At 44.5% G+C, this 27,998-nt stretch overlaps 1 protein-coding gene across 4 annotated transcripts in view; it reads right to left on the bottom strand.

Annotated features, from left to right (window-relative positions):
• PKNOX2 (PBX/knotted 1 homeobox 2) overlaps positions 1-27,998 on the bottom strand; it is an 86,375-nt gene that overhangs the window by 17,374 nt on the left and 41,003 nt on the right. For all 4 annotated transcript variants that reach the window (XM_064634540.1, XM_064634543.1, XM_064634544.1 and 1 more), the window contains exons 2-6: positions 19,472-19,623; positions 19,067-19,152; positions 11,103-11,211; positions 5,218-5,357; positions 857-1,028 (exon numbers count right to left, since the gene is read on the bottom strand). In XM_064634540.1, coding sequence (XP_064490610.1) covers positions 857-1,028; positions 5,218-5,357; positions 11,103-11,186 — 396 coding nt within the window. In that variant the 5' untranslated portion in view covers positions 11,187-11,211; positions 19,067-19,152; positions 19,472-19,623. The remainder of the gene's footprint in view (positions 1-856; positions 1,029-5,217; positions 5,358-11,102; positions 11,212-19,066; positions 19,153-19,471; positions 19,624-27,998) is intronic.

The following is a 27,998-nucleotide window of genomic DNA, read 5'->3' as shown; positions in this document are numbered from 1 at the left end:
CTTAGAAAAAGCTGCCTTTGAGTTGCCTGATTTTGCTTCTTTTCTGGGGTGGAAATCCCTCTTCTGCACATCCCAGGGAACACACCAACACCCAGGGAAGGTGTTTTGCTCTTTGCATCATCAGAGGTGGGCAAAATTGCCCCTTAAGGCCTTGACAATTTGCTTGCAGAGCATCAGGATGTTGCCACACACCTGTCTACCCACACTTGCCATGGAGACCATGTGTGGATGCCTTCCAGACAAAATAATGGGATTTGGGGATGCTTCCTGAGGTCTGCACAAGACAGAAGCTCCACCCCAAGCACAGTCTTCTGAGGCACCTTCCAACAGCAATGGGTACAGTAGGAAATTGGGGTTGCAGTGACAGGGAAGCCATCAAAACTGGTCCAGTGTGTCCCAAATCATTGATACCTTATGGAAAAAGCTCTCCCTTTGCCCTGCTTCTAGGACAAGAGCTGGCCATCACACTTGGAACAAGGTGGTGCCAGACAAGAATGCTGATGCTATTGAATGTTGTACTGAAGAGCAGGAATTCCTAGAGAGATTGCAAGTTTTGGGGCACAAACCATCCAGTGACCTCGGCTGTTTCCAGCAACCTCGCTGACCCCATGGAGTTTGAGTGGGAAAACTGGCCAAAAATGGGCTAGGGGTTTGTTCTCACAGGGGATCTTCTGGAAAAGGTCTCAGAGAAGGTACTGGAGAAGGTGTCACAAGGTCTATGGAGAACATTGCCAAGAGATCCAACACTACAGAGCCCAAAGACATGGGGGCAGATCTTAATTTGCTCCTCACCCTCCACCTTCTTGCCACCCACCCCCCCGCCAAAAACCATCTGCCAAGCCTCAGCTGCCTCTACCAGGTTGTCCAGCTCAGGGTCATCACTGAAGAAGGGCTTGTGCTCCTGCTCCTGCTGGTGGACAAAGTTCTCGATGTCGACATCGAAGCTGGCTGAGGTGATGCACTCAGAGCCCTGCGTCGCCTGCTCGCACTTCTCAAAGAGCAACGTCAGCAGCGGGAACAGTGGGTGCCTGCAGAGCACAAAGGAGACCCCCATAATGACCACTAGTTCAGGTCACATGTCCATCCTTACCCCACATCATCCATCCATCCATCCATCCTTCCCCTCCCAGCTCGTAAGAACCTGGTGGTGCAAACCTCGCTACCAAGCCATGCTGGAAGTGCTCCCTCTAGACCTTTTCCAACAACAACAACAAAAAAGCTCAAAAATTGCAAAATTCACCGTCTCCTCCATCAAGCAATGACTCCTCCCAATGCCTTGGTGTTTTCCATCTCTGCACCAAAGTTAGCATTTCCTACATATTTTACCACAGACAAAAAGGTGGATGTCTTGGAGCCATCTGCTGTCTTGGTGCCTTTGCACTTCAAGGACAGAAAGGCGTCCTGCTCTTCAATGGTAATATTTTACCTCAAATCACCTCTGTTTGTTGGACATGATGGATGGGGACTCCTGTATGCCTGCAGCATCCTATGGACCAACCCTGCTTTGGGTTGCCCCTCCACCAAGAGGTCTCTGCACCTCTGTCGAGTCCACACAGGTGGGTCCAATCCCACTTCTTTCTTACTATGAGAGGACTCTTGAAAACACAGATTTATAGTTCTTCTTGAAACCCATGATTCTCTCCAATAATGATGCTGAACTGATGCAATATAAAATGCAAATACACATACAGCACCAAAGCATGTGGAGAGTAGGGGGATGCAGACTAGGGGTTAACCCAAACTCCAGTGAGCCTCTCCAGCGGTGCAAACTAAAGTAAAAAAGTTTCACAGAGTCTTTCAGGGCAGAAATGCAAAACAGTGCTGCAGAAATGGTCTCCCACAGCACTCCAGTCACCCCAGCACAACGGGATGGGCTCCACCATTTTATCTCCAAAAGATGTCCCAAAAGATGATCACGACTCCCTTCCCGACAGCCTTTCTGAGCCGGAGTCAGGCGAAGGGGTTAAACCCCCCGGCTAAGTCTTCATTTGCAGCCATTAATACCACAGCATATTATAGTTTAATCTGTCCTGATCCTGGTTTAATGCAAGATTCACCGAGGCTGGAGCGGAGGACGGCGAGGGGGGGAAATCATTTCATAATTTCAGCAGCCCCGCCGGGGCTTAGCCGGGGGATATGAAAGGCAAATTCCAGGCGGCGGCTTGAATTATTGGGACTTATGAACCGGTGGCACTGCAGCAGGTGCCTGCTCCCATTTCCAGGGCCACTCCATCAATTAGGAGCAAAGGCACGGAATTACCCCAAGCTGGGGGTTTGGGGAGGGGGGAAGGGGATTGCAGCCCCCGAGCAATTTGTAGCCCCTTTGCTTTGAGGGGTCGCATCGATCAAGGGGGGATTAAGGCCGGCGTCGCCTCGTGCTCTTCAGCATTAATAATGGGGGCAGTGCTGCTGTGGACCCCCAGGAATGTTCTGGAGTTGGAGAGGAGGAGGAGGGGGATGCACATGGGCTGAGGGGAGAATGGTTTGCTTTTCAGTTGGAATTAAACTAAAATAAACTAAAAATTTAAGGCAAAATAAAGGGAAGCAAAGCAGAACCCGACCCGATCAAATCTATTGGTAAATAAAATTAAATGAAAGGAAATAATAAATGAAAACACCAAACAAAATAAACATTAAGCAAAATAATAAAATGATAAAATAACAAGATAATAAAATAGAATGAGGGGAAACCAGAGGGGCAAAATCCCCTGGGATGGGTTAAGGAAGAGCACTGAGGGCACTCTGAGCACAGAGGCAAGGACCGCTGGAATTTGGGGGTTTGCCATGAGCCATGTGCTGAATTGGTGTGTTTCTGTGATGTTTTTTTCATTTTTTGCATGGGGAAAACCCCAGTCCCAACCACCATTTTCTCCATTTCCAGCCTTTCCATGGCCACACCAGGCAGAGGAAAGGCCGGGCCCACCACGGGGGTTTGCAGGTGGAGGTTGTGGCGTAAAAATTGAGCTCTGGAGCCCCTCCTTGCTATGAAATTTGCAGTGGGGAGAACAGATGGATATTCAGGATGCACAGGGGAAACAGAAGGATTTTCCTCACTCCTGGCATTGCACAGGTGGAAAACCACCCCTATGGCACGAAGGAGAGTTTTGGGATGGAAAAATCTGCTTTTGCTGGATATGGTCTTGCAAAAAAAAAAAACACCTGTGTTGTGTTTTTTTTTCTTCCAGGGAATCCTCCAAATGAAAGGGCTGAACCAGCCCTGACATTTTCCTGCAGGAGAGAGGTCGTTTGCAGCCACTAATAAAAAGGATTCGACACGGGCTAATAAAGAGGAATGAATTCCTCTAATGGCCTAATTTCCCATCTTCAGCCAGGCTCGAGCCAGTGGCACTGTGGGCACATCATAACAGGAATTTTGGGGGTTTTTTTCACCCCTTTCCCCCTCAAAAAAGAAAAGAAAAAAAAAAAAGAAAAAGAAAAAAGAAAAAGAAACTTAATGCAAAGAAACTCAGCCATTTCCCACTTGGAAAAATCCAATTTGCGGTGCTCGGGTGGTTTAAGCACCATTTCCCTTCAGAAGCCTCATTTTTTTCAGGTCCAAAAATCCACTGGGAAGTCCCAGGCCCACTGTTGCATAAAGTCAAGAAAACATTTAAGCTGGGAAAAAACTGCAGAGAAGTGACACTGCTGGACCACTCTTGGCCAAGCTGCTCCCACACCAAGCAGAGAGGGGGAAGATCCTTTTTTTTTTCCCTTTTTTCTATTTTTTTAATGGGTGATAAACCTCCTGCTAGAGCATAAAACCCGGTGGGGTGACTTGTCCATGGTTTTTTATATTTCCCATCACATTTTGCCAGCAATTTCCCTCCAGGTTGATCAACAGACATTTACAGCTGATTCCTTCTGCCTTGGTGCAATTATTGAAAAGTGACAAAAATCCATTTTTTGGGGGGGAGGAGGGCTGAGAAAATCCTTGTGTGCATTTGATAGCTAATGACATACCCACCATCCATATGAACCGTTGGAGAGGGGAATATTCATCCAAAAAGGCTCATTTTAGGGACAAAAATTTATCTGGGGGGTCATTTGGCTGGAACCCAAAAATAAGCATCTCAATTTGGGCAATGAGTCCACACATGGGACTAGGCAACAAATTTTTTCCCACTTTTCTAGGTGGGAAATACATCCCACAAGGTATTTTTTGCACTTTTTTCATGTTCAAATTTAGGCTGTGAAAACTCCAAAGGTGGTTTGGGTTTTTTTTGTTTTCCTTATCCCATGAATGCTTCAACAAAACTCCTCCTGGAAGGGCAAAGAGAAGGTGGTTTTGCCCTCAAATGGCTTTTTTTGCATTGAGAAAATGATTTTCAACACTGGGAGAACTGTGTCGAATAATCTTTTGCATTTTCCTGGGAAAGAGTGAGTTTATTCCACACTTTCATCTGCCTTTTCAGACCTTTCAGCCTCGTAATATTTGAATATTTGGAGTAAAAATATTTTAATTCCTTCAACCCCAAGCTGCTTTTTCTTTTTGTTCACAAGCCATCACAGCCCTGACCATTGACAGGGGGTTAATCCTTAACCTTAAATCTTAATCCTAATTATATTAAAATATTGTTACATCATTACTGTTCTAATATTGTAAATAATCACATCTCCCTTATATCATTATATATTACTTATATAATTATACTATTTACATAATTAGAATATTACTTACAGCAATTATACTATCACATTATTGCATATATTACAATATTATATATTATTATCCCCAAAGTGACATGAAAAGTGGACAGAAGGAGTCATCCATCCTGTATGGATCAACAAACTGCACATTTCAGGTTAATATGTGACTTTATTAATTATTCAACCCCAAATCACACAGCTTTGCTCCCTAAAAAGATTAATCTGAGGAAGTTTTGAGGGTGAATATTTTGGAGAGGCTGGGGGGAGATGCTGCAAAACGAAGCACATGAAGGAGCTCCACCACCATGAGCTATGACCAATAGGTATTATTGCAAAAAAGGAGCTAATTGCTAATTCCCCCCTTCTAATGCTAATTAATGCATTGGAAGAACAGATTAATAAAGCATTATAACAACGGATGCATCCAAGGATGGAGGGAGTAACCTGGGCATTAATTAATGCATCGCCGAATGGGCGCCCCAACCATGCATTACAACGGCGAGCCATTAATTAGACTGCATTAATTAATGCATTAATGAATGAATGCACGCTGCAATTAGCTTGCATCACCTGTAGACAGCCCTCTTGTCGGCCTCCAGCTGCGCCTGGGGGTCTCCGCCCGTGGCCGGCACCGGGGTGTTGGCGGCCGCCGCCGGCGTGGCGAGGTGCACGGGCTGTGCCTTGGTGGGCTGCTGGGCTGTGGCTGTCATCTGGGAAGGGGAGAGGGGAACAAAAAAAAAGAAAAGAGGAAGAAAATAAAACACTAATAGCGTTTGTTGTGCTTTTCAGCCGAGTTTTTTCGGAATTTTGGAGAATTGGGAGGCGGCGGTGCCGCGACGGGGCTCGGAGAGGGATGGCGTGGGGGAGGTAAAATGAATATATCTGCGTGTCATCTCGGCCTGGAAAGAGCAAGTTTAGGGTTTTAGTGCCTTTTTTTCCCCCACTTTCCACTTGGGGAAAATACAGGAGGGAAAAGAGCCGCCGTCCTTCCCTCCTGCGGTGATTTCGGGAGGGACGTTTCGCACGAGCCCCCGGTTAAACCGGCTGCGGCGCTGCAGCTGTGCCAGGAGTTTTTTTCAGAGCAGGTATTACTGTCTAGACACACTCATTTTCCACTTTATCCCAAAATTAGGCGAGCCTCTTCCAACTCGCCAAGCCCAGTAATGACTCATCTTGGCGCCGCGAGACGACGGCCAAAAAAAGGAAAAAATCAACCTTTTTTTTTTGGTGCAAATCACCCATTTTTAGCCCAGATGCTGCCCAGGATTGCTGACATCCCGGGGATCTGCTGTGTCATAAACGATCCTGACAACAAACTTGGTGCTTATTTTAAAATCTGGAATTATTTTGGGATGTGAGATGTGCCCTCGCCAGAGCTCCTGCAAATCCCTGCACACATTTCCGGCGTCACCCCAAAACTGCCGCCCTCTGGTACAGGATAACACCTACTTAGGGGAAATTCTCCCTTAAAACTGACAATATCATTAAAAAAAAGCCTGAATGATCTGCTGCCAGGCTTCAGACAGGTCCAAGCTTTGTGTTATCCTCACGAGATTCCGTTAAAAAAACAAAAATCCAGTGGGAATGTGAAGCGACAGGGGCTCAAATGCATCAGCAATGCCCCAAATCTGGTGGTTTTAACCAAAAATCTCAGCAGAGAATTAATGCAAAGTGGTTGTTTCACCTGCTTTGCTGTCAAAATTTGTAAAAAATAAGCATTTGCTTATTTTCACCAATAAATGTTCAATCCTCCCTCGAGGTGGGGAGCAAAAGGAAGCTCTGGCTCTTGCTAAATATTAGATTTATCATTTATTTATTGTCTAATAGACTTATATGTACTTATTTCTGTGTCTATATGTAATTATGTATTATCTATATTTGTATAATGTTTCTCCATTTCTGTGTAGATTTCCATATAAATAATACATATTATTTGTCTGATACACTCCCATATTTATTTCTGTGTTTATTTACACAGAAATGTGCTTATAGGTATTATTTATTTATTTGTCTGATATGCCTCTAGATTTCTTTGTGATCATTAATATATCAAAATGCTCATATGCATAAATTATTATGTTATTCATTATTATATATATATATATATATATAAAGCTTTGTAAACCCAAGCTGGCCCAAAACCACGACACCTTTTGCTTTTAAAATATTTGCCTTTAATATCTCCTGCCTGACCTTTTGCTGTCGCTTTTTTCCTCACTTTTATTTTTTTTCCCCCTCTCCAATCTCCTTTATTGTTCATAACTCCAAAGTTTGGCTCCAGCACCTGCAAATTCACCCAGCACTCTTTAATTTCCAGCTCTCCCAACTGAGCAGCCACTTTGATTTCTGTCCTTCTTCCCTTCCCTGGTGCTAAAGAAACGAGTGAAATTTGGGCTTCCCTTCCCCTTCCAACCCCAGCAGTTTGGATTTTCCTTTTTCCCCCCCTCATCTTCCACCTAAAACCAAAATGCCAGCAGATTTTGGGATGCTCCAGCCATGCCACTGAATATCTTCCCAACCTCCTCCTCTTTCTCCCCTTTTTTTCCCTATTATCTCCCTTGAAAATTACAGTTCGGGGGGGGGGGGAAATGGCTTTTTCCCCAATCTTTTCCCTTTTTTCCCCCCCTCATCACACTCATTTACCAGGATTCCAAAGCCCTTTTTGCATCCTGTCCCGAAATCCTGCCAAGCTGAATATTTCCAGCCAAGTCTGCAACTAATTGAGCTCTTAACCCAAAAAAAAAAAAAAAAACCTCCTCTGGGGCTTTTACCTCGAAGCCATTACCTCACCTTGGACCAAAGAAAAGAATAAAAAATAAGCAAAAATAATTCCAAGTCCGTGGAAAAAGAGGTGGGATGATGCTGGGATGGGGGATTTGCAGGTGGACAGGGAGGAAGGCAAAAATGGAGCCAAAAATGGCTTTAAGGGGAGCAGGTGGGGATGGGAAAGGAGGGAAAAGGCAGTGGGAAAATGGGGAAATAAGGGTAAGATATTTGGGTATGAAAGTTGTAGGCATTGAAAAAAAATGCAGGTTTTGAGGGTATTTTTTTCCCTGGAATATGTCCAAAAAGAGTGGCAGGGGGAGAAAAAGGAAAATAAAGAAAGAAAATTTAAAAAAGTACAAATTCCATGTTAAAAAATGTTGAAAAAAGAGTAAAAGAAAGGTAAAAAATAATGTAGATAGTAAAAATAATTATGTAAACTGTAAAAAATAGGTTAAAATATGTTTAAATATGTTAAAAATATGTTAAAATATACGTAAAAATATATAAAAATGTAAAAACATGTTCAAAGTATGTTTACAAATATGTTGGGAAAAGTAAGAGTTTTAAAATGTAAAAAATACTTTTGAAGATATAAAAATGAAAATATGTTTAAAAATAATGTATTTAAAATGTGGGAAAATGTAATTGATACGTTTACAAACATAAAAACCACAAATGTTTTTAAATGTAGAAAGCACATTAAAAGATGTTAAAACACTACAAAAGTCCTAAAATTATGTTAAAGGTGTTCTTAAAATCATGTTTACAACGTAGAGCACCTAAAAAGGGCAAAATTTTTTAAAGATGAAGAAAAAAATCCAAAAAAAAAAATTAGAAGGAGATTTAGAAAATAGGAAATAAATAGTAAATAGTAAAAAAATCCCTGTGTTTTTGCCAGGCTCCTGGGTAAAGCTGATATTTTTAAGGTGCTGCTGCAGCTGGGCATGATATTTTGGGGTTTGGGTATTGCATTTCTGGGGTTTGGGTACAGTATTTCCAGGTGTTACATTTTTGGGGGTTGGGTCTGATATTTCTGGGGTTGGGGGTTACATTTTTGGGGTTCAGATATGATATTTCTGGGGTTTTTTTGCTTCTTTTGGAAGGAAATCCTCTGCCAGCATTAGCTCTGGGAGGGCTTCCTGCAGTTTTAAATGCCATAATCCCTCTTCTTTAGGCTTTTTTTTGTGAAGATACGTCCAAAGACATCAAGTTCAAGGAGTAAATCCCCTAAATCAGCAATATTTACCCTCTTTCTTAGCATTTCGCTGGGAAATCCTGTCACACGTGCTGAAAACAGCAGTTCTGAGCCCAAAACCCTGCTGAGGACACCAGGAATTGGAGGAGTTTTGTGGCTCCCACTGAAAAAATCTTGATGTCCATTCAGTTTTTACCCCGTGGCTTTTTCAAAAATATTTATGATTAAAAAAGTAGAAGGATGTTCATAATTTTTCCATTTTTGTCACTGTTATAACCACCTGAAAAGCACCTGGGGGGTGGAAGGCAAAGCTGCTTTTATCACTTCCTGGGCTGAAAATTATGAAAAATCAACTTCTCCATCCAATTTTTAATTATTTTTTTTAAATATATTTATTTATTAAGTTATCTTTTTTGTCCCTATTGTAACCACCTTTGGGGAGAGGGGGAGAAGACACTTTTTACCCCTTTCTGTGTTGAAATTTATGAAAAATTAACATCTCCACCTGATTTTTAATAACTTTTTCTCCTAAATAAATTTTTTTCAATACATAAATAAAGAAATAATTTCCTCTCCCCTCCCCTTTTTTTGGCCCTGTTGTAACCACCCAAGAAGCACTTTTTTTGGTAGGGCAAAGCTTCTTTCCTCGCTTTCAGCACTGAAAATACCTATTTTTAAAACAACCCCTTTTTTTGCTAACATTGCCAATGGCTGAAGACTCTCCTTTAGCTTTTTAGTTTTAATTTATTATGGAAAACACATGGATTTTTAGGCAGACTCCTTAATTTTCAACAGGTAGAATGCTTGAGGAGAGTGCCTGTGCTCAGTATAAAAGATGCTCCATGTTACACCCCTGTAACAGATTCAGGTGATTAATAAAGCATTTTTTTCCCCAAAAAAGGCAGCTTTCCCCCTAATTTCTGCTTCATTTCTGCACATTTCTGACAGTGAAGGTAACAGCTTCCAGCCTCTGCTGTAAAACACGAATGCAAAGCTCCTCAAATCTCATTTTTTAGGACTCTTCTCCCCAAAATGGTTCCCTTGATGAGGAGCTCATTGTAGCTCTAACAACTGATCAATTTTTTTATTAATTTTATTTATTTATCACCAAGTCCTCCCCGTCTCCGGGGAGAAGAAATTCGTGTGCAATTTGCTTTTCCAGCCCCGTAGAAATCTCAAATTTTTGCAGGTGAAAAGTTCACAGCACAGCCACAGATGAGTCAAGGAAATCAACTCCCGGCCGCAGCTTTTCCTCACCCAAAAAAAAAACCAAAAAACACTTGAGCAACCCCCTTGATAAAGGGGAAAAAAAGGAAGGATTTGGCCAACGATGCTCCCCCAAAATTTAATGTATTAAAACAGGGGGGCAGCTGAGGGGCAGGGAGGGGATGTCACCGTAGGATGCTCCGGAAAATGTCGGCTATTTTAAAAATCCCTTTCAATTGCCCATTAGGGCTAAAACGGCGCCGCGGCTCCCGCTGCGTAAGCGAGAAAAGGGAGGGGAAAAAAAAAAAAAAAGCCCTACTTGGAGCGAAGCAGCCAAGCGAGTAAATGATGACACAGAAGTTGGAGGAGCCATAAAAACCCCACCGAGGTGTCGTTTGGGAGAAGTGACCTTTTCCCACCGAAGGAGACCCGGGGGGGGCTTCAGGGGTGTGTGAAAAAGTCAATTTATTTATTTTAGCTTGCAGAGAACAGGCTCGGGGTTTGGGTTTGGGTTTTTTTTTGTTGTTGTTGGTTTTTGTTTTGTTTTTTTTTTTTTCCTGGGAGGGGAGATTTTTCTGCTTTTGCGTCTGAAAGAAGCAGCAAATGGGGAGAAACTCAAAATCTTCCGTATGGACAACAACAAAAAAAAAGCTGCTTTGGAAACAGAGCTGTCTCAGCGCTCAGGGGATCATCCCTAGCAGAAATGTGACATAAATTCACCCCTAAAAACTCTTAGGGTGGGCTGCAGGGTGCAGGACCATCTCTGAAATCCATCCTCAACCTCCAAGTCCAGCCTATTGGGGTACTCCAGTAGAGTTTCCCTTGGACAAGCTCCTCTTCTTACAATAACTCCATAATGATGCTTGGAAAAGTTATTTGACCCCTTAGAGCACCATTGGAGATGAAATCTTTTTTTCCCCCCTGCCACAGGTTATTAAAAAATGCCATTGAAACAAATCAAAGGGCCATTTCCATGGCTAAACCCGCCCTGGTTTAGTCAAACACTTTGTCTTTCCAGGTAATTAAACTGCTGGTTGCAAACATGCCACTAAGAAGACTCAATGACCCCAAAATAAGACTGAAAGGGGGAAAAACCACAGTTTGACCCAAAACCTTTCAATCTTGCAGACTGTGTCAAGAAGGGGTTTCATTTGGCCAGTCTCTGACGTGAACGTTCCGGGGTGAAATACTTTGCAATGGCCATTATTTAGGAAGGCAGGGTAATTAATGCAGGAGCTGGGGGTCCCCAGGGGTCTGGAGGAGCCCGTGGGTGCTGCAGGACACTCACCTGTGGGGTGTCTTGGTAGGGAGGAGGAGGCACTGTCTGGGTGGCCATCATCGTCAGAGCCGGTGCTGGGGAGACATGGTGCATCCTGGGTGGGACTCACATCGAGAACCTGGGGGCAGGAGAGGAGCTGCTGCATTAAGAGGGATCTCTTCCCCCCCCCAAAAAAAAAAATCACATAAAGGGAGAGAAAAAAAAAGACAGCAAGGAGAGGTGAGGTTCCTCACCCCGGCACAGCCCTGCGCCACGCGGCCCCTGGGAGGAGCCCAAGGTGACTTGCTGACCCTCATCGTGCTTTGGTGATCATTTGGGATTTGGGATTTTGGATAAGGAATGCACCAGGGCCAAAGCACAGCAGGGAGATCTCCCCTGGAGAGCAGCCAGGCAAAGGAGGAGATGATGGCTGCCATTGGTGAACATCATTACATTTTCCCCCGGTGAGCTCTGGTGCACCCAGAGAGTCTTCTTTCCACCCTTCATGCCTGACCACAGTGCCTAAATAGGGATTTCCATCCCCTTTCCAGTTATTCCCCCTTTTTGGAAGTCGGAAGACAAATCATAAATGCAAAACTTGCCCATTTTCTGAAATCAGACACTAAATCCCCCCAAAATTATGTCTCTTTGCTTTGGCCACCACAGAGTCACATCCTCAAGCACTGCCTGCTCACCCCAGAAGGGACATTTTGTGTCTGATGTGGAGCTGATTCCCATGTTGTGCTGTCCAGCCCAGCTGACTCCTCTGCTGAGGTGACTAAATGCACAGAAATGTGGAAACTCTTGCCTGCTTTGAACCAGGAAGCAAACCTGGATTTTGATCCCATAAACTGAGGAGGCAATCCTCATGCCACCCCCAACCTCTCTGGAAGTTGCTGCTTTCTATAAATGCAGAGTTATCTGGGGGGAAAACAGATTTATTTTTTTTTTTTTTTGCATCTTCATGTCCAAAGGAGATGGGGAAAAAAAGAAGGGCACCAGGAAGAGACAAATTTGTAGAGGAGCATTTGTCTGGGAGAAGTCCCCAAGGATAAACCTGGTGGCAGATATGACCCAAAAGCAACTCTTGGCCCCAAAAAACCTCCTCTCCCATTATTGCATTGCAACTGTGTGGCTGTTTTAGAAGAAAAGCCAATAATCTAGCTTAAATTCTTAAAAAAAAAGGGACATTTGGAAAAGTCAAAGGGGACTGTCACGGGATAGTGATGAGCTCAGTCAAAACTGATGCACATTCAGTAATCTTTGTGAAAGAGTCACAATATTCTGGTCTTCTCCATGAGGTCCACATTTTTTGGGGGGAAGAGTAACAATATTCTGGTCTTCTCCTTGAGGCTTCAAGCTTTACAGGAACCACCAGGCCCCAAGTTCACAAATGCACCATATCCACACAGAAAGCCAAGTGCTGTGTGCATGGGATGGGCATCAACCACTCCTATTTATTTTGCATGAATAAATGAGGTTATTCTTTTTTTTTACTTTGCATGAATATGGATAACCCACGAATTGAGAGATCACACCCAAAATCCTGTGCATGCAGGGTTCTTGCATGGCACAGACCTCTTGCAGGGAGAAGGAGACTGCATTTATGGGATTAAAATGATGCTTTTCTTCTTTTTTTTCCCTAACAGCAGAATAGCAGGAGGCAAAATTATCTGCTCCTGAGTGAAGTCGCTGCTTAAAATCTTTGGTGTCCAATGTCAAAATTCACTTGCAGCTGCAGGCACGTGGATATCTGAGTCCTGGGGGGGTAACACCAAGGGGAAAACCTCCCCACCAGAAATAGCTGCAGCTGGGGAAGAGCAGAATTTAGCATTGTGATGGTCTGGCCATCTGGGTGGGAAGCTAGAAAAAAAAAAAAAAAAAAAAAGACATTGCTATTTTGGGAAAAATACCCTGCTTGGCATCTATTGCTCCTGCCAGGAGCGAGCCCACAACCAGCACGTGGGGATTCACTGTGGGGTGTGAGGTTTTGGGTGAGCACATTCCCAGAAGGTGGCAGCCCAGAGCCCGATTTAATTGCTGAAAAACATCTGAGCTGCTCAAATCGGGCCGTTCATCGAGGTTTGGGGGTGTTGGTTTGGAGGGAGAGCAGGACTCACAGCCAAACGTGAAAAATAACAAAAGGATGGAAGTGAGAGGCAGCTGCAGCAAATAGCAATATATATTTATCTTGGGGAGGGAAAAAATGCCCTTGGGCACTGTAAATATCCAGGGAAGCAACTGATGCCTGAGGGAAAAGCTGGACAGGTGTTTCACCTGGGAGCCCCTGGCCAGGAATGTCAGGAGAACAGGGCAAAGCTGTCGGCAGCCAACACAAGGGAGGGTCAAAAGCTGCTATTTTATGCATTAATCCTTTCTTATTTTTTATATTTTATGCACTAATCCCCTCTTTTTTTTCTTTTTTTTTCCCCCCACTTCCACCACTTCTATCAATGTAGCTGGTGAACTCCTGCCCACAGGCACCCAGAAGCCAAAAGGAGCAGAGCATCACCAATCCCCTGCCAAATCCTTCCTGCTCAGCTCAAGGCAATCCTCAAACCTTGGGTGAAGAGGGAATTCTGGGGGGCTGAGGATGGAGGAGGGCAGGAATTGCAGCCAACTCTTGGGGTATTTGCACAGAGGAAGGGAAAGGTGAGCAATAAAACCCATAAAGGCTCTTTCATTTCCGGACCCAGCTGTACTTTACGTTTTGGCAACGACTTGAGATCAAAGTATCCTAAATTTCCTCATGAAATAAAATTATTTCAGCTATCACTGAAATGTTGCCATTACGTTGGAAATGTATTTCTCCAAGAGCTTGTGCCTACCTAAAAGAGTCTCAGATTTATAGGCTGCTTTTTTTTTTTTTTTGCCAACAATATATCACATCCTTTTCCCAGTAAAAATAATTAAAGACTTAAGTTGAAAAGTCGGGGCTTTTTTTTCCACGTGGTCACTGATGCCTTAAAACATTTTAAAAATCAAAGTATTGTCAGTCACCCACCACCCCTCAGGTGAATATGACCTCCTTGATTAATAAAACACCAATAAAACCGTATTAGAAGTAGGCCTGAATGCAAAAAAAAAATTCAAAACCTCATTTATGGACTCCTTTTTCAAAGAAAAATGTTAACATTCGATTTGGAAAGCACAACTTTTGTTTCCAAACCAGTTGGAGAAGGGGGATAATTTTTTCTAGCTCATTCAGCAGTTTCTGCCCCACAGCAACACGTGCGACTGATAGCGGAGGGTTCAGCGTGAGAAATCAGAAAAACAACAACTCAGGCTTTTTTTTTCTTCTCCACCTGAAGCTTCAACATTATTAGAGATACTTGAGGGTTTTTTTCCAGCCATGGAAGGGGTTTTTCTGTATTAAGGGAAGATTGCCTTTCTCCAAAGGGGATTTTTTTGAAGAGGGGCCGCTGTGGGATTTGCAACGATGCCGAGTCAGTCACGGCTCCCTCCACAGTTTTTTATGTCACTGTCTTCAGAGAGCAGGCTGAAGTTTATGATATATGCATTCAGCTAAGTTGAAATGAAGAAATATGGCAGAGCAGGGAGGGAGAAGGTTCTCCAGAGGACCATACATCTTGCTCAGAGCAGCCAGGACAGGTTCACCCTCGGTGGGTGATGCCAACTCTTGATTGGCCATAAAGTGAATTAAGAGCTACCCTCTTGCTCTTGAACATTTCATTTCTATCCACCAATCTTCACCCTTTTTGCTTGTTTTTACCAACATTCACACGTTACCCTGAAAGATGAACACCAGTTTTCACAAGCTGTTAAAGGAAGCCCCTTATGCCACCCTGAGCTCATCAAAAACAAACCACTATTAACTAGCGGTTAAGATAAAAATAAACTACTATTAAATGGTGAAAACTGGGGGAAAAATCTAATTTTTCAAGACATAAACCATTTCTTGACCATTCCTCGTGTTCCAGGTTGCTTCCAAGCAGGCTCATGCAATGCCTCCTCTGGGGAGATCAGGAGCATTTGTGCAAGACACACCACTGGGCCAACAAAGAGCTTTAATTTTTTTCAGGAATATTTGGCTGCCAAACTTCCTCTATCCAAACCCAGGGGAGCATCCTTGCTCTCGACCAAGATGATGCATTTTCTAGATGCTGACCTTTGCACCCTTCCCAGCACCCAGTTATCGAGTTATTGCCCCGTAAAAAAAGACAAACTGGGGGGGTGATTCTGCTCCAACCACGGGCTAAAGCAGATGGGGATTTGATACTTCTGCAGAATAAACTCTGCAGCCCTTTTCTATTTTCCTCCTAAAAGAACAGTTGGTCAATGCACAAGCAATTGGGACAAAAGGGAGAAGGAAACACTGTGTCAGACAATGTCAAAAAATTCTTGCCAAGCACCAGTTTGGAATGTCCCTGGATGGGCCCCTGAGCACAGGGAAAAGGAGCATTTATTTACTTAATGCTTTCACCTAGGTATTTAATATTTATTTATTTATTTACTTATTTCATATTTGCAGGTATTTATTTGCTCTTTGCATTTATATATTTAATATTTCCCAATCCTCCTCCCAGCTCCAGCTCCACAGAAAGGAGGGAGCTGCTACAGTGAATTTCCGATGAGAACAACAATTACTGCTAAATATTTCTCTCCTCTCCAAAGATACCCATCCCTAAAAGGCTCCAGGGATATCTCTGCAACATAAACATGAGAATAAAACCTGCAAGAGCCAGTCAGAGCTTTAGTAGACAAGGTTAATGTACCTTGAACAGCAGCATTAAACAACTTCCCTCTTTTTTTAAGTGGAGAGCTGAGATACCTACATACATTTTAAAGTGTTATTTTTATAGGGGAAGACCATTAAAGCACCTTCCAAAACAAACTGGCACAGGGAAACATCAAAGAAGCTTCTTCAAAGTAACCTGAAAATACTTGCATTTTGTGCAACCCAGCCCTTGGCCCAAGAAAAGTTCCCAAAAGAGCAAATTGTGAATTTTTTCACAGGGCAAATCAAAAAGCTTTGAAGTGAAGCGTAGCTGAGGAGCCCCAAAAATGCAGAAACTTCCTCTTGCTGGACACAAATTATCAAAAAAAAATTCTCTGTTTGCCTTGAAAGTGCTTGTAAAAAACAGGGAGCGGGTGAATTTTCCAACAGCTCTTCTCTGTGAGCTTCATTTACGTCCAAAATCTTGCCCTATGCTTTCAACCTTGGTTTGTTTCTGCAGCCCACGAACACCCCGTGACCCACACTGCCACTTTTCATGGTTTGAAATGCAGCTTTAATTTTGATGCCCTTTTGGGGTGTTCACTTTGCAAATCAAAGCTCACAGGCTTCATGCAAATCTCCCAACACTGGCACGAGGAGCAGCAGGTGAACACAGACAGGAACCTGCTTTTTGCTGGACTTGTAGGACTTGGGGTAAAAGTAGCAGAGCCAACCCAACTGCAGAAACACAGGTGGGAGTGTGCAAAGATTTCCCCACCCCATGGGAAACCCCCCAAAACAGCAGTGCCACAGCACACTTAATAAAACCCTCTCCTCCCTTAAATCTGCCTCATTTCTCTCTATATCCTGCTATCACGCTTGGAAATTTTCACTTTGGGAGAGGGAAAGAGATGCCTCTGGAGCTGGCTGTTTTCCTCTTTCCCATATGGCAGATAAATCAGAACTCCTGACTCGCCGAGTTTCCGCTTCACATCCCTCTCTCACAGTTCTCTGTCTCCTCCCGGTCTTCCTCCTCCATGAATTTCCTTTTTAAAAATGTAAAATTCCCTAAGAGAAGTGACTCTACCAACCAGAAGACAAAAAAATATGGGTTTTATTGAGGCATTCCAGGCTTTCTGGTATCTGCAGAGAGTCGTCCCTATCCAAACCCCGAGCCAAGACACTAAGGATTGCTATGGGAGCCCCTGGATTAATCACCTCAATTGAAACATGTTTCATTTGCCCATTTAAACTCAATTTTTTTGCCATATTTCCAGCCTTGATGACAAAAGAGAAGTTTGAGATGTGACGTGGTGATTTATACAAGCTCCAGCCAGCTAGGGAGTTACAAGGGGTTTCAAACTCCTGTAATGATGCTTAATAACATTTAATAACTTCTCCATTTATTCCAAATGGGAGTAAACCTCAGAGTGGTCTGACCTCAACACAATGAGGAAATTGGGGTCAAAAAAGGACTGGAAAGTGTTCGTGGTGTGAGACAGATGTGCCAAATTTTTTCACAACACGGTGACAAAAGATATGGCCTGGCCTCTGAGGTGCATCTCCCTGGTCATGTGGGCTTCAGGAGGAGGAAAGCTGAGACAGTTTTGTGCCTGGAAACTGGGGGGAACAACACACAAGGTGGAGAAATCCAAGTGGAACCAAGCTGTTCTCAGAAGAAGTCATCAGGACAGGCAATTTCTATCATTAACCACTTGGAGCAAGGCCAGCCTTGTGTTCCAGAAGGTAATTAGGTGGACAGCCATCATCACATCTTTCTGTGCCTTTAGTGGGAGGTGCCCAGACCTTGTTGGCACAATTTGTTGAGCTGTTTTCAGTTTGGTCTTCTTGCTGGAGATACTTCCAGGCCAGGTGTCCTCAGCAGTCACATGCTCGTGTTCTCCACAGGCTCAGTTTCCACCAAAGAGAACAACCCAACATGCCCAAAATAAAGGGCAGGGTACAGAGCCCTTCCATATAATCTTTGCTTGAGTGTAAATGTGCTTTTATACTTGGGCTCAGACAGAGTGAACTGGGGAAGAGCCACTAACTTAAAAATGGGGGAGCTCCCAGCCACAATTCAATAAGGCAAAGTCCTCACAGATGCTAGAGATGATGTTGCAACTACCAAAAATCTGGCCTTTATAAGGTGGGGATTTCTAGATTTCAGCAGTTTCAGTGGAATAATAAAGATGGACTGAGCAAGGATCAGCCCAAGCATCAGGCAGCTCCCATCAAAATACAGATTGAAAAACAGGCATCAGGGCAGGCAGGATCCCCCCAAAAAGTGGAGGTGACCCCAAACCCCCACAAACTCAGCAGAAAAGTCATTTCAAAGTGAACCCAACCTCAGAATCAGAACATGGGTGAAGTCAGACTAAGGAGGAATCCATCACTTCCTTCATCATGTGGGTTTTTTTGGCCAGGGGAAGGTCACCAGCAAGAATCGGGGCTGAAAGGGCAGCCTGGGGGAAACGACCCTGCCCTTGTTGGCTGCTCTTTTTATTAAAAGGGACTTTCAAAGGAGACAAGACTCAAAAGAAAACACTCAAAGAAAAGATGCTCTGCTGTGCCGTGGACTGGACGAAGGTTTGGGGCTTTCCCCCTAGAAACCCCCGCCCTCAATATCACCACTTTAAGCACAAACCAGGCACTTTTGCAGGGCATTGGCAGGGATTGAAGGTGGCACCTCTGTTTTCAGTGACCAAAGATTTCTCTTTTCTCCTGCAGGAGGAAATTTGCAGCCAAGGGGGTTTTATTTTCTTTGTCACCCGCTGGGTGCCTCCGGTTTTTGGCACAGTGACATTTGTCACCCTGTCAAGCCCTAATTTTAGTGAGCAGGGGTTGACCAAAGGACTGTGAGACCCTTGGTTTCATGTATATCTTATTTTAAGCTCTGCATTTCAGTTATTTTTAGCTGGTGACCATTCCTCTGCATTCTACTGCTGGCTGTGCCAAAATCTTGCAGTAATAACAGCCCATATTTCAGAGTATTTTCACAGAAATATATCTGTGTTTTCCTCCAGGCTGGCTATGGCTCGTAGGGCTCTTAACAACATGTTATTGACACTTGAGCTTCAAATCAAGACTCCCTGCACAGACTGATCTCTTAAAAAAATAGTATAAAAGTGTAATTCTCCCCTCACTGCATTTAGGGAAGGGTTGATACAATTTAAGTGTACCAGAAAACAACAGAAATTCCCCCAAATACAGCCATACTGAGGTCATGACTCAACACATCCCACTCAATTAGTAAATATAATTGCACAATTAACATGTATAATTGCTTAATTAATATAAAGAGAAGAAGCCTTACTGTTTGTGGGGTGCTCAGGGAGCCACTGCCCTGGAAGTGTCCTCCCACCTTCCCGAAAACTAGATTTTCTGGATAGGAATCACAACCTGGGAAAGCAAAGGAGGAAATGTTTGAATGTTGAGAAAAAATGATGAAACAAGAAGGCAAAATATTAAGCAGAGGATGAAGCCCTAGGAGAGGGCTTTTAGCAGGGGCAGCAAAGCTGTGGTGGGCAAGTCCACTCTTAAAGCATTTTTTTTTGAAGGATGATGGGGAAAATAAGAGGAATCAAGGAAAACTTAGGTGGGAATATCCCTGGGAGGTGAAGGCAGGACTGATGTCTAAGCTAGAGCAGGGTTTTGCCCCAGTGTGTTTGAACATCTCCCAGAAAGGACAAAAACTAAATCAGAATTTTAGAGGTCGAACCGGGCCGTGTCCAGCAAACGAAGCTGTGCCCGCTGACGGTCTGTCCACAGAGGATGGAGGTTGGCACAGTCCTGTCCCGTCCTTTTCAGCTCCTGGGGGATGGAGAGTCCTCGGTGCAGGATCTCACTGAGGGTTACTGCTACAACCCGGGTCTGAAAAGCAGAAAAAAGGGAAAAAGCAATGAAATAACATAACTATTGGCCTTGTCCCCATTTCACACTGGCTGTTGCCATTTCCCTGTTAATTATAATCTTTCCTTGAGTGTAAATGTGCTTTTATACTTGGGCTCAGACAGAGTGAACTGGGGAAGAGCCACTAACTTAAAAATGGGGAGCTCCCAGCCATTATTCAATAAGGCCAAGTCCCCACACATGTTAGAGATGATGTTGCAACTACCAAGAATCCAGCCTTTATAAGGTGGGGATCTCTAGATTTCAGCAGTTTCAGTGGAAGAACAAAGATGGACTGAGCAAGGATCAGCACAGCCACCGACACAGGGGTGGTTTGTGTCTGGCTGCAAAAAAAAAGAATAAGAGAGAAAATTCACCAGACCTCGTAATATCCATCACCTCTAGCAAGACCCTCAGATCTCCAGTACCCATCTAATAAATGTCCCTCAGCATACATCACCTCCAGATATTACCTCTCTGTCAGGTGATAAACATCACCTGAGATCTCCGGTATGTGTCTGATATATTTACCCTGACATACATCACCTGGCAGAGAGCTCCTCAGACCTCCAGCACAGGTCTGATATATGTCCCTTGATACACATAATCCCTGCCAAGCTCCTCTGATCTTCAGCCTACAGCTGATATATCTACCCTGATCCAAACCAGCTCGAGACAGCTCCTCACCAGCACAGCTCCTCACCCTCTCCTCTGACAGACACAACTCTGATATATGTCACCTGGCTGGAGCTCCTCGAGTCTCCATTATGCATCTGATACATCTGGCCTGGCACACACCACCTCCAGAGAGCTCCTCAGAGCTCTGACAGATGTCTGATATATGTCTCTTGGTACACATCACCCCCAGAGAGCTCCTCAGATCTTCAATATGCATCTGATATACCTACCCTGAAATATATGACCTGTTACAGAGCTCCTCAGACTGCTGATATATGTCTAATGTATATAGGTATGTACCCCCTGATGTGCTGAACTGCTGATTTGAATGTATATCTGATATATGCACCTCTAGTTACACACCACCTCTCCAGAGCTCCTCAGATGCTCCTTCAACTCACTACCAACATGCACAGCACCTCCAGAGATCCTTGGATCCCCAGGATACACCTCAGGGATGCACCTCTGCCACACATTACTGGCAGAGAGCCATGTCTTGTGTGGTGAGGCCAGCTGGGAGATCCATGAGAACTGTTTCCCCCAGCTTTAATTCCATGCCAAACCCCTTGCAACAACACCACAGGCATTTCTGTGCCCTCACAGCCCGGGTCCATCATCTAAGCCGGGAACACGGGGCCGAGAGACAAAGTTGCATGGGAAGTGCTGTTCCTGGAAACCTGGACATCACCAAGGCGGTTGACCAAGGAGAGATATGGAAACAACTGGGTGATTTCAGGGCAAAACAGGGCAGAAACCCCCAAACCTGGAAAACTTGGTGAAAGGGATAAAAGGTCAAGGTGCCTCTTGATTTCTCAGGCCACTGAGATTCAGTGACCTCATCTGGGTTACACTCACTGCTCAGAAGGGCCTGAGTCCAAAACTCTTCCACCACAACAGCAGGTGAAATATGAGGGTTATTTGTGATAAAGAATTAAGGCTCATCTTGGAGGAGTATGAATGGGCTGACACCAAATGCATATTGAGAACCCAGGAGTTGATTTTCACTGGATTTGTCCTGACATCGTGATTAAAAAGCTCATGTTTTGCAGCAATCCTTCATCCCTGTAAAGGCTTTTTTCCATCCCACAGGCAAGACTTTTGTCATCTGGGCTTGCTGTGTGAATGAAACGTGAGGACTGGAGGAAAAAGAGCAGACAAATAAAGCTCTGTCAGTGCTAAAAGAGCTCTAGTAGACTGATTTTCATCCTTAGAGGTGATCAGCGCTGAGGTCTTCAATGTTGCATGCATGTAGAGCAAAAATATTGTGCAACTTCTGCACAAATGATGCCATTTTTGTCCCCGTCACCAAAAGCACCAAGAGCCAACCCCACCAGGGACACCTCCCCGAACACCCTTGCAGAGGGAGAGAAGTCTTTTTGAGCCGGCGCTCACTTTTAGCAACTTCAAAAGGCAGCCTTTGAAGTTTAGCAGAGGCCTTTGAAGTCCTCCTGATGCAAAAGGGAACGGAGGAGATGCCTCCTCCAAGATGCTCCACCGCGGGCGACGCAGGCCAGCGAGACACACGGTGTCCCGGGCGCTCGTGGTGTCACCCAGGATCATAAACCAGACACCATTTCTGGCAAGTCATCAGCCCCCCCCAAACACCCTAAATCCTCATCCAGCTGACCTGAATAGCCTCCAACAGAAGAGCAGGGATGGGAGCCCAGTATCCTGGGACCTCAGCCTGTTCCCCCGCTGCAAAAAAGCCAAGGGCAGCCCTGTTAATAAAGATTTAATGAAGTGTAAGGGAATGATGGTAAAGCTGACATTTAGCAAATCAAAACCCGGGATTTTTGCGAAAAGTCCAGGATTTTGAAGCAAGGCAGATTTTCCCAGCATGTCACTTTGCTTCTTCCAATGTGAGCACACCGTGATGCTTCCAAACCCCACCATGTCAGTGCTGTTTAATTGTGACCATCATTTTTTAATAAATTTAATGCCAGCTCCTCTAAGTGGAAACCACAAATGGTGAAAATCCCAATAACACTGAGTTTTGCTGGATTATTTTTATACCCCACACAAGCCGTACAGGCCCCAAACTCCACACCCACGGGGCCAACTGAAGAAACCCTGTATGTGAGAAAAACACTACAAATGCAGAAACCAAAGCTCAAATTTCCACTGACCCTTCAAGGAGCTCCAAGAGACGATCACAACCCTCCAAATACTTTGGCAACACCTGCTGCCATCTATGATGAGGACTATGATGATAAAAACCTTTGGTGTATTGAGTTTTTCCCCCCACGGTGCAATTTCTGTAGCACCTCCAACTTCTGGGGAAGGGCTGGGGCCGGGTGTTGGGGATGCTCCAGGAAGAACACGGTGTTTTCATCCTCCCTGCTCCCACAAGTTAAAATTGGTGATGCACAAACCCCACTGTTCTTCAGAGAGAGTGAAAGATTGGAGACATGCCCAGACACGTGCAGTATTCCTGCATTTCTGCAAAAGCAAAGCTGCTCTGAGGCAAAACACGGCCGGGAGAGACAAGTCCAACGGTGCAGACCCACCCCAGGCAACTCCCATTATCCAAAGGGATATGGAGGGAAATATTGGACACCCTCAGCCAGGATGTGCACACGTGAACACATCTGGATCCAGGGAACAAAAGCTCTGCCGTGCTGATAAATAATGGAAAGGCAAAGTGCCCCCCAGAAGCAGCACCACACCGTTCGGCCCCGGGCGAGACGCAGGAAAATTCAGTACCCACGAGGTCTGGAACAGTGGGATTAACAACACATCAATTTTAATGCAGGGTGGCTTGTGCAGGGGGTTTTTTTTTTCCCCCTTTTTCCTCCTTTTTCTTTTTTTTTTTTTTTTCCTGCTTCACAAACAGCAAAGTGAATGTTTGAGCATCTCGGCGGGGGGTTAATGAGGACTCTGATTAGTTATTCAGATTTGCCGATGCTGCCTACATCCATCCTCCTCGGATGGGGGAATAACAGGAAAGGCTTTGCAGAGAAAGCTCTTAAAGACGACCTGCTTGGCTTTCACAGCTCAGGCAGACACAGGTTTTGAGGGGCTTATGCTACAGGGGTCCCCAAACCCGAAACCCTAGCGCCAACTTTGGGGTGGAAAAGCACATTTTCCCATCATTTGTAGGGGATGCAAAAAGCTGCTGCGTGTTGAGCCATGCCAATTCCTGTAAAGATTCACATTTGGATCTGTGGAGGTTTTTTGCCACATTTAAAACAAATTCTTGGGTGCTATTTATAAAATTTGTGTACAATTATGATCAGAGGTATGGGACCAAAAATGATGGATGGGCGGATGCAAGGATGCACAGATGTGAGGATGCACAGATGTGAGCATGCACAGATGCAAGCATGCATATATTTAGAGATGCCTGCATGCAGAGAAGTATGGATACACAGGCTCATCCTGTGCATCTGATCATATGGATGCAAGGATGCAGGGATGAACAGGTACATCCATGGGTGAAAGGATACATGGATGAATGCAGGCAAAGGTGGAAATAAGGATGGACCATCCCATAAGCCACCACTGGGCTGCAAAAATGCAACAACTGCATCTTTGCACAGCATCCCACAGAAGTCTAACAGTGCTTTATGTCCTCCTTGCTCCTTGGCCCAGGGATATTTTCAGCAGGTTGATCTCACCTCAGTATCTTAAGCAGATTGAACTGCTGTATTTTGGGGTTTATTTCTGGATTTAGGCTTTTGTTCTTCACCTGCATCAAAACTCAGAAGGGAACCTGAGAAAATAGATGGCAGGTGTCCAGAATGATGCTGCAAAAAGCCTTAAAGGATGCGGCCAGGGAGGTGTTTCATGGCATTGCAAAGAGGCTCCTCAAAAAATCTAGGCATTATTTTAGGATTCACTCTAGGATTCAATATTTCTTCATCAAGGAGAAATATCTGAAGGATGGGCAGGGTGGTGACAGCACTCTCTCAGTTCATCCCAACAACAAACATCATCAACACTTTATTTCTACTTGGATCCAGAGACCCAGCTGGCTCTTGCTTTGAGAATCACACAGCATTCAACAGGAGTTCTGGGGGCTAAACTCCCCAGTGTCCATGTCATTCCCCACAACACCTGCCAGGATCTCAAAGGAAAGACAAACTGGAGTTATTCATCCAATTTTGCCAGCTCTGAGGTGCTCCATCCCAAACAGGCTCTTTTCCCCAGGACTGCACCAACACGTGTTGTCTGGGTTTTAAAGGGTGCCTTAATTGTTCTGAATTAACAGCTCCAGCTGGAGGAGCAAACAAGCAATTTGCAGCCTTAAGATAACACCCAAGTGATTTAAGTTGGGGCTTTTAAATTTTTGGTTTTAATGGGAAATCACACTTTTCTGGTCGGGAATGCACCGCCCAGAGCTTGGCTAAAATCACCCATTTATCAGGAGTGGCCACAGGAGGAGGTGGGATGGCAGGACAAAAGGAAGAAATGAGAAATCTCTGCATTTGGCTTTACTTAAAGACAGGAAAAATACAATATATCCTCATCACTGCTGGGCAACCCACCGACTGTAGGAGGGCTAAGGATTATTTTCTTCCCAACATCTCCTTTTTTTTTATTACATAGAAGTTCACAGAATCCCAGACTGGTTTGGGTGGGAAGGGACCTTAAAACTCATCTTGTTCCACCCCCTGCCATGGGCAGGGACACCTTCCACTAGCCCAGGTTGCTCCAAGCCCTGTCCAACCTGGTCTTGGACACTTCCAGGGATGGAGTAGCCACAGCTTCTCTGGGCAGCCTGTGCCAGGGCCTCCCCACCCTCACAGGGAAGGATTTGCCTTTACATTTTGTTTCAAAATATTCAATCTTTAAAAAAAAAACCAAACAAATCCGACAACAAAAACCCACCAGCAAACTCTTTATCCCTTTGCCCTCTTTCCTCTCTTTTTCCCTTTTCTTTTTTTCACTTGCTGCTAGATGGAGAAGGGAAGGAAAGACCGTGATTATTTGTTTGCAAGACTGGATCCTCAACATGGATATGTTAATTTTTTTTTAAATTGTCATTTTCACCGCTTTAAATCCTTTCTAATCTCGCCCAGGTTGTGGGATTCAAGGAGAAACTCCACCCCCATTCCCCCACCCTTCTGGTTTCAAGAGGAGCCAGTGGTGCTGGCAGTAAAAAGAACTCCACAAGAAAAGCTTTCTCTGATTACAACCAAGTGACAGCTGCAAAAATGAACCCTGGAACCAGGACAGGTAGCAAGAAGAGCTTCCACTCAATCTGGCAGCTGACACTTGGTTGTACACTTTTGTTATTAATATTGTTACTGCTCTTTTTCTTATCTCATTGGTGTTTCCAGTAAATTGTTCTCCTGTCACCCTGTGATCTTTGCCTTTTGTGTCTCCAATTCCCCTCTCCATCCCGCCACAGGGGAGGGGGAGCGTGGTTTGCAGAGTCTCAGTAGAAGCACTAAACTGGGGGGTATCAGTCCTGAATCATGACATCACCCCAGCCAAGGCTGATTGGGAGTCAATGCCCATCAACCCCCAACAGTTTTCCAAGAGCATCAAGGTTGGATCCCATCAGATGATGTTGTGGATGGAGTCATGGTCCTCCAACAGCTGCTGAAGTCAGGACAGTTTGTCTTCATTTTACAGGGGAAAAAAAGGTCTAGAAGACACAAAGAAGTGACATCAAGATGCAATGATGCATCCTTGTCTGATGATGGGAGGTACCTCCAAAGCACAGATCCAGCGCTGGCGGCCGTGGGACTCAGGCAGCCTTGGATGTCTGGATCCCCCGTGCCAAGCTGTGCTACCTGACGACATCCTGGCTCACATATAAAGTAACAGGAGAAGTAATAAATCTCTTTGGCACCTTCCCTGGGCATGGCAGCCCTTGATAAAAAAACCAAAACTCCAGGGAGGGAGCCTGACACCACACTATTCCCAGGGCACCCTGTTACGCAGATTAATCCTTCTTGATGGAGAATTACAATTAGGGCTCCGTCTTAAGGAGATATCAGCAATCAGATATCTTATCAAATGCCACCTCAATTATTCAAATAATCCCTGGCTCTTAGGTTCGGGTGCTGTTTAGGGAAAGCGGTCCGATTAATGTGCTGACACCTCCCCATCACGTCTGACATCCTCAACTTCATGTCTGATTACGGAATTTGCATTCAATTTAATTTTTTTTTCCATCTGGAGCAAATGAATAATCCGAGTACCTACCTACCCCAGCCTTAATTACATTTGTTAAATTAAAAAACCTGGGATGTGAGAAATTTAAATGCACGGAGCTCCATGGCCAGGCAAACCTGCACGTTCAACCTGCCACAGCCCTGCCAGCTCCCAACTCCAATCTCTCTTCCTTCCCCACAGCCAGGCATCAAAGAAATTACAACTGGAAAACAAAAATTCTCTCTAAACGATGAAACAATAGATGATCTTTTGACATTTCCAGCGCTGTTTGCAGGGGAATGAGATAAAATGTAATAAATTCATATACTTCTGTGTGTTTCTTGGCTCCGGCAGCTAAAATTTCCATCTCTTTATGCAGGAGTCCTGGGGAGCAGAAATCCTTGATAATGCCAAACAATTCGACACTTTATTTTCTCTTTACTCCACACCACGCAGAAAACACAGGCTTCAAGCTGCCAGCTGCTGGGAGTGAAACCAGATGCCACATCCCTTTTCCCAGATGGAGACAGAAATGGCCCCGTCTGGGGGTGCGTGAGCTCCCCTCGCTCGCAGCCCTCCGTGACCCCGGGGCTGCTACCAGCACATGGCAAAGCCTCTCACCAAAAAAAAAACCCAAACCAACCCTTTTCAATGGTGCAATTGTAATTTTTTTCACACTCAGCCCCCACAGAATGCCGGGGGGGAGGTTTGCCCCCCCGAGCCGCCACATTTACTGATTTTAAAATTAAAAAAAAGGTGGAAATGAAACCACCAAACTCGATCTTTTTTTCTTTTTTTCTTTTTTTTTTTAAATAAACTTTGCAGAAGCTCGCTCAATTTCCCTTCTTTTGGAGAAGATGGAGCTTAAAAGGCTGGAATTACCAGGTGAACTCAAAGTGGTGACAAGAAAAGCGTCCAAACAATTAAAGAATAATTAAACTTAAGTGGAAGATAAAGTATTACCAGCTCAGGCCATTTTGGGGGCAATACGTCATAGACTGAGTGACAGGAAATGTCAAATAAATATATTTGGGTGTTGATCTAGATGTCAGCAGCAATGAAAACATTGAGGAAAGTCTTTTCTTAGCACTCACAAAGACTGAATTAAATAACTTAAGTGTGAGTGAGTGTGATGGCAATAACCCCCAGTTTGAGCCTTGTGAGACCAGTAATAAAACATGGCTAAAAATATCCAGGGAAAGCCACGCTCACAGGATAAAGTGAGACAGGTGAGAACAGAGTCAAAAATAACTTCTCCCTTGCTCCCAGCACGCTCACAACTCAGACACAACATTTCTGCACTCCCAGGAAGCTGGATTTGACTCCCCACCCCCAAAAAATTCCCTGTGGAGGGGTGTAACAGAGCATCAGAGCGTCCCCCCCAGGCACAGGGGCAGGATTTGGCCATCAGAGCAGGCAATTTGGAAGCAGCCTGACTGATCCCCAGTTCCTCATCCTTCCTGACTTCCTTCTGCTTTGTTTTGAGTTAACAGTTATGGTGCCGGAGGAGAAAACATCATGTTTTAGCAATGAAGTCCCCAGCAAGACTGTTTAAAAATTAATTAGTGCCATGC

The sequence above is a fragment of the Pseudopipra pipra genome, chromosome 23 (assembly GCF_036250125.1).
Source record: "Pseudopipra pipra isolate bDixPip1 chromosome 23, bDixPip1.hap1, whole genome shotgun sequence".
NCBI lineage: Eukaryota > Metazoa > Chordata > Aves > Passeriformes > Pipridae > Pseudopipra > Pseudopipra pipra.
The sequence above is the reverse complement of the archived record's forward strand: the minus strand, read 5'-3'. Positions and strand labels throughout refer to the sequence as shown.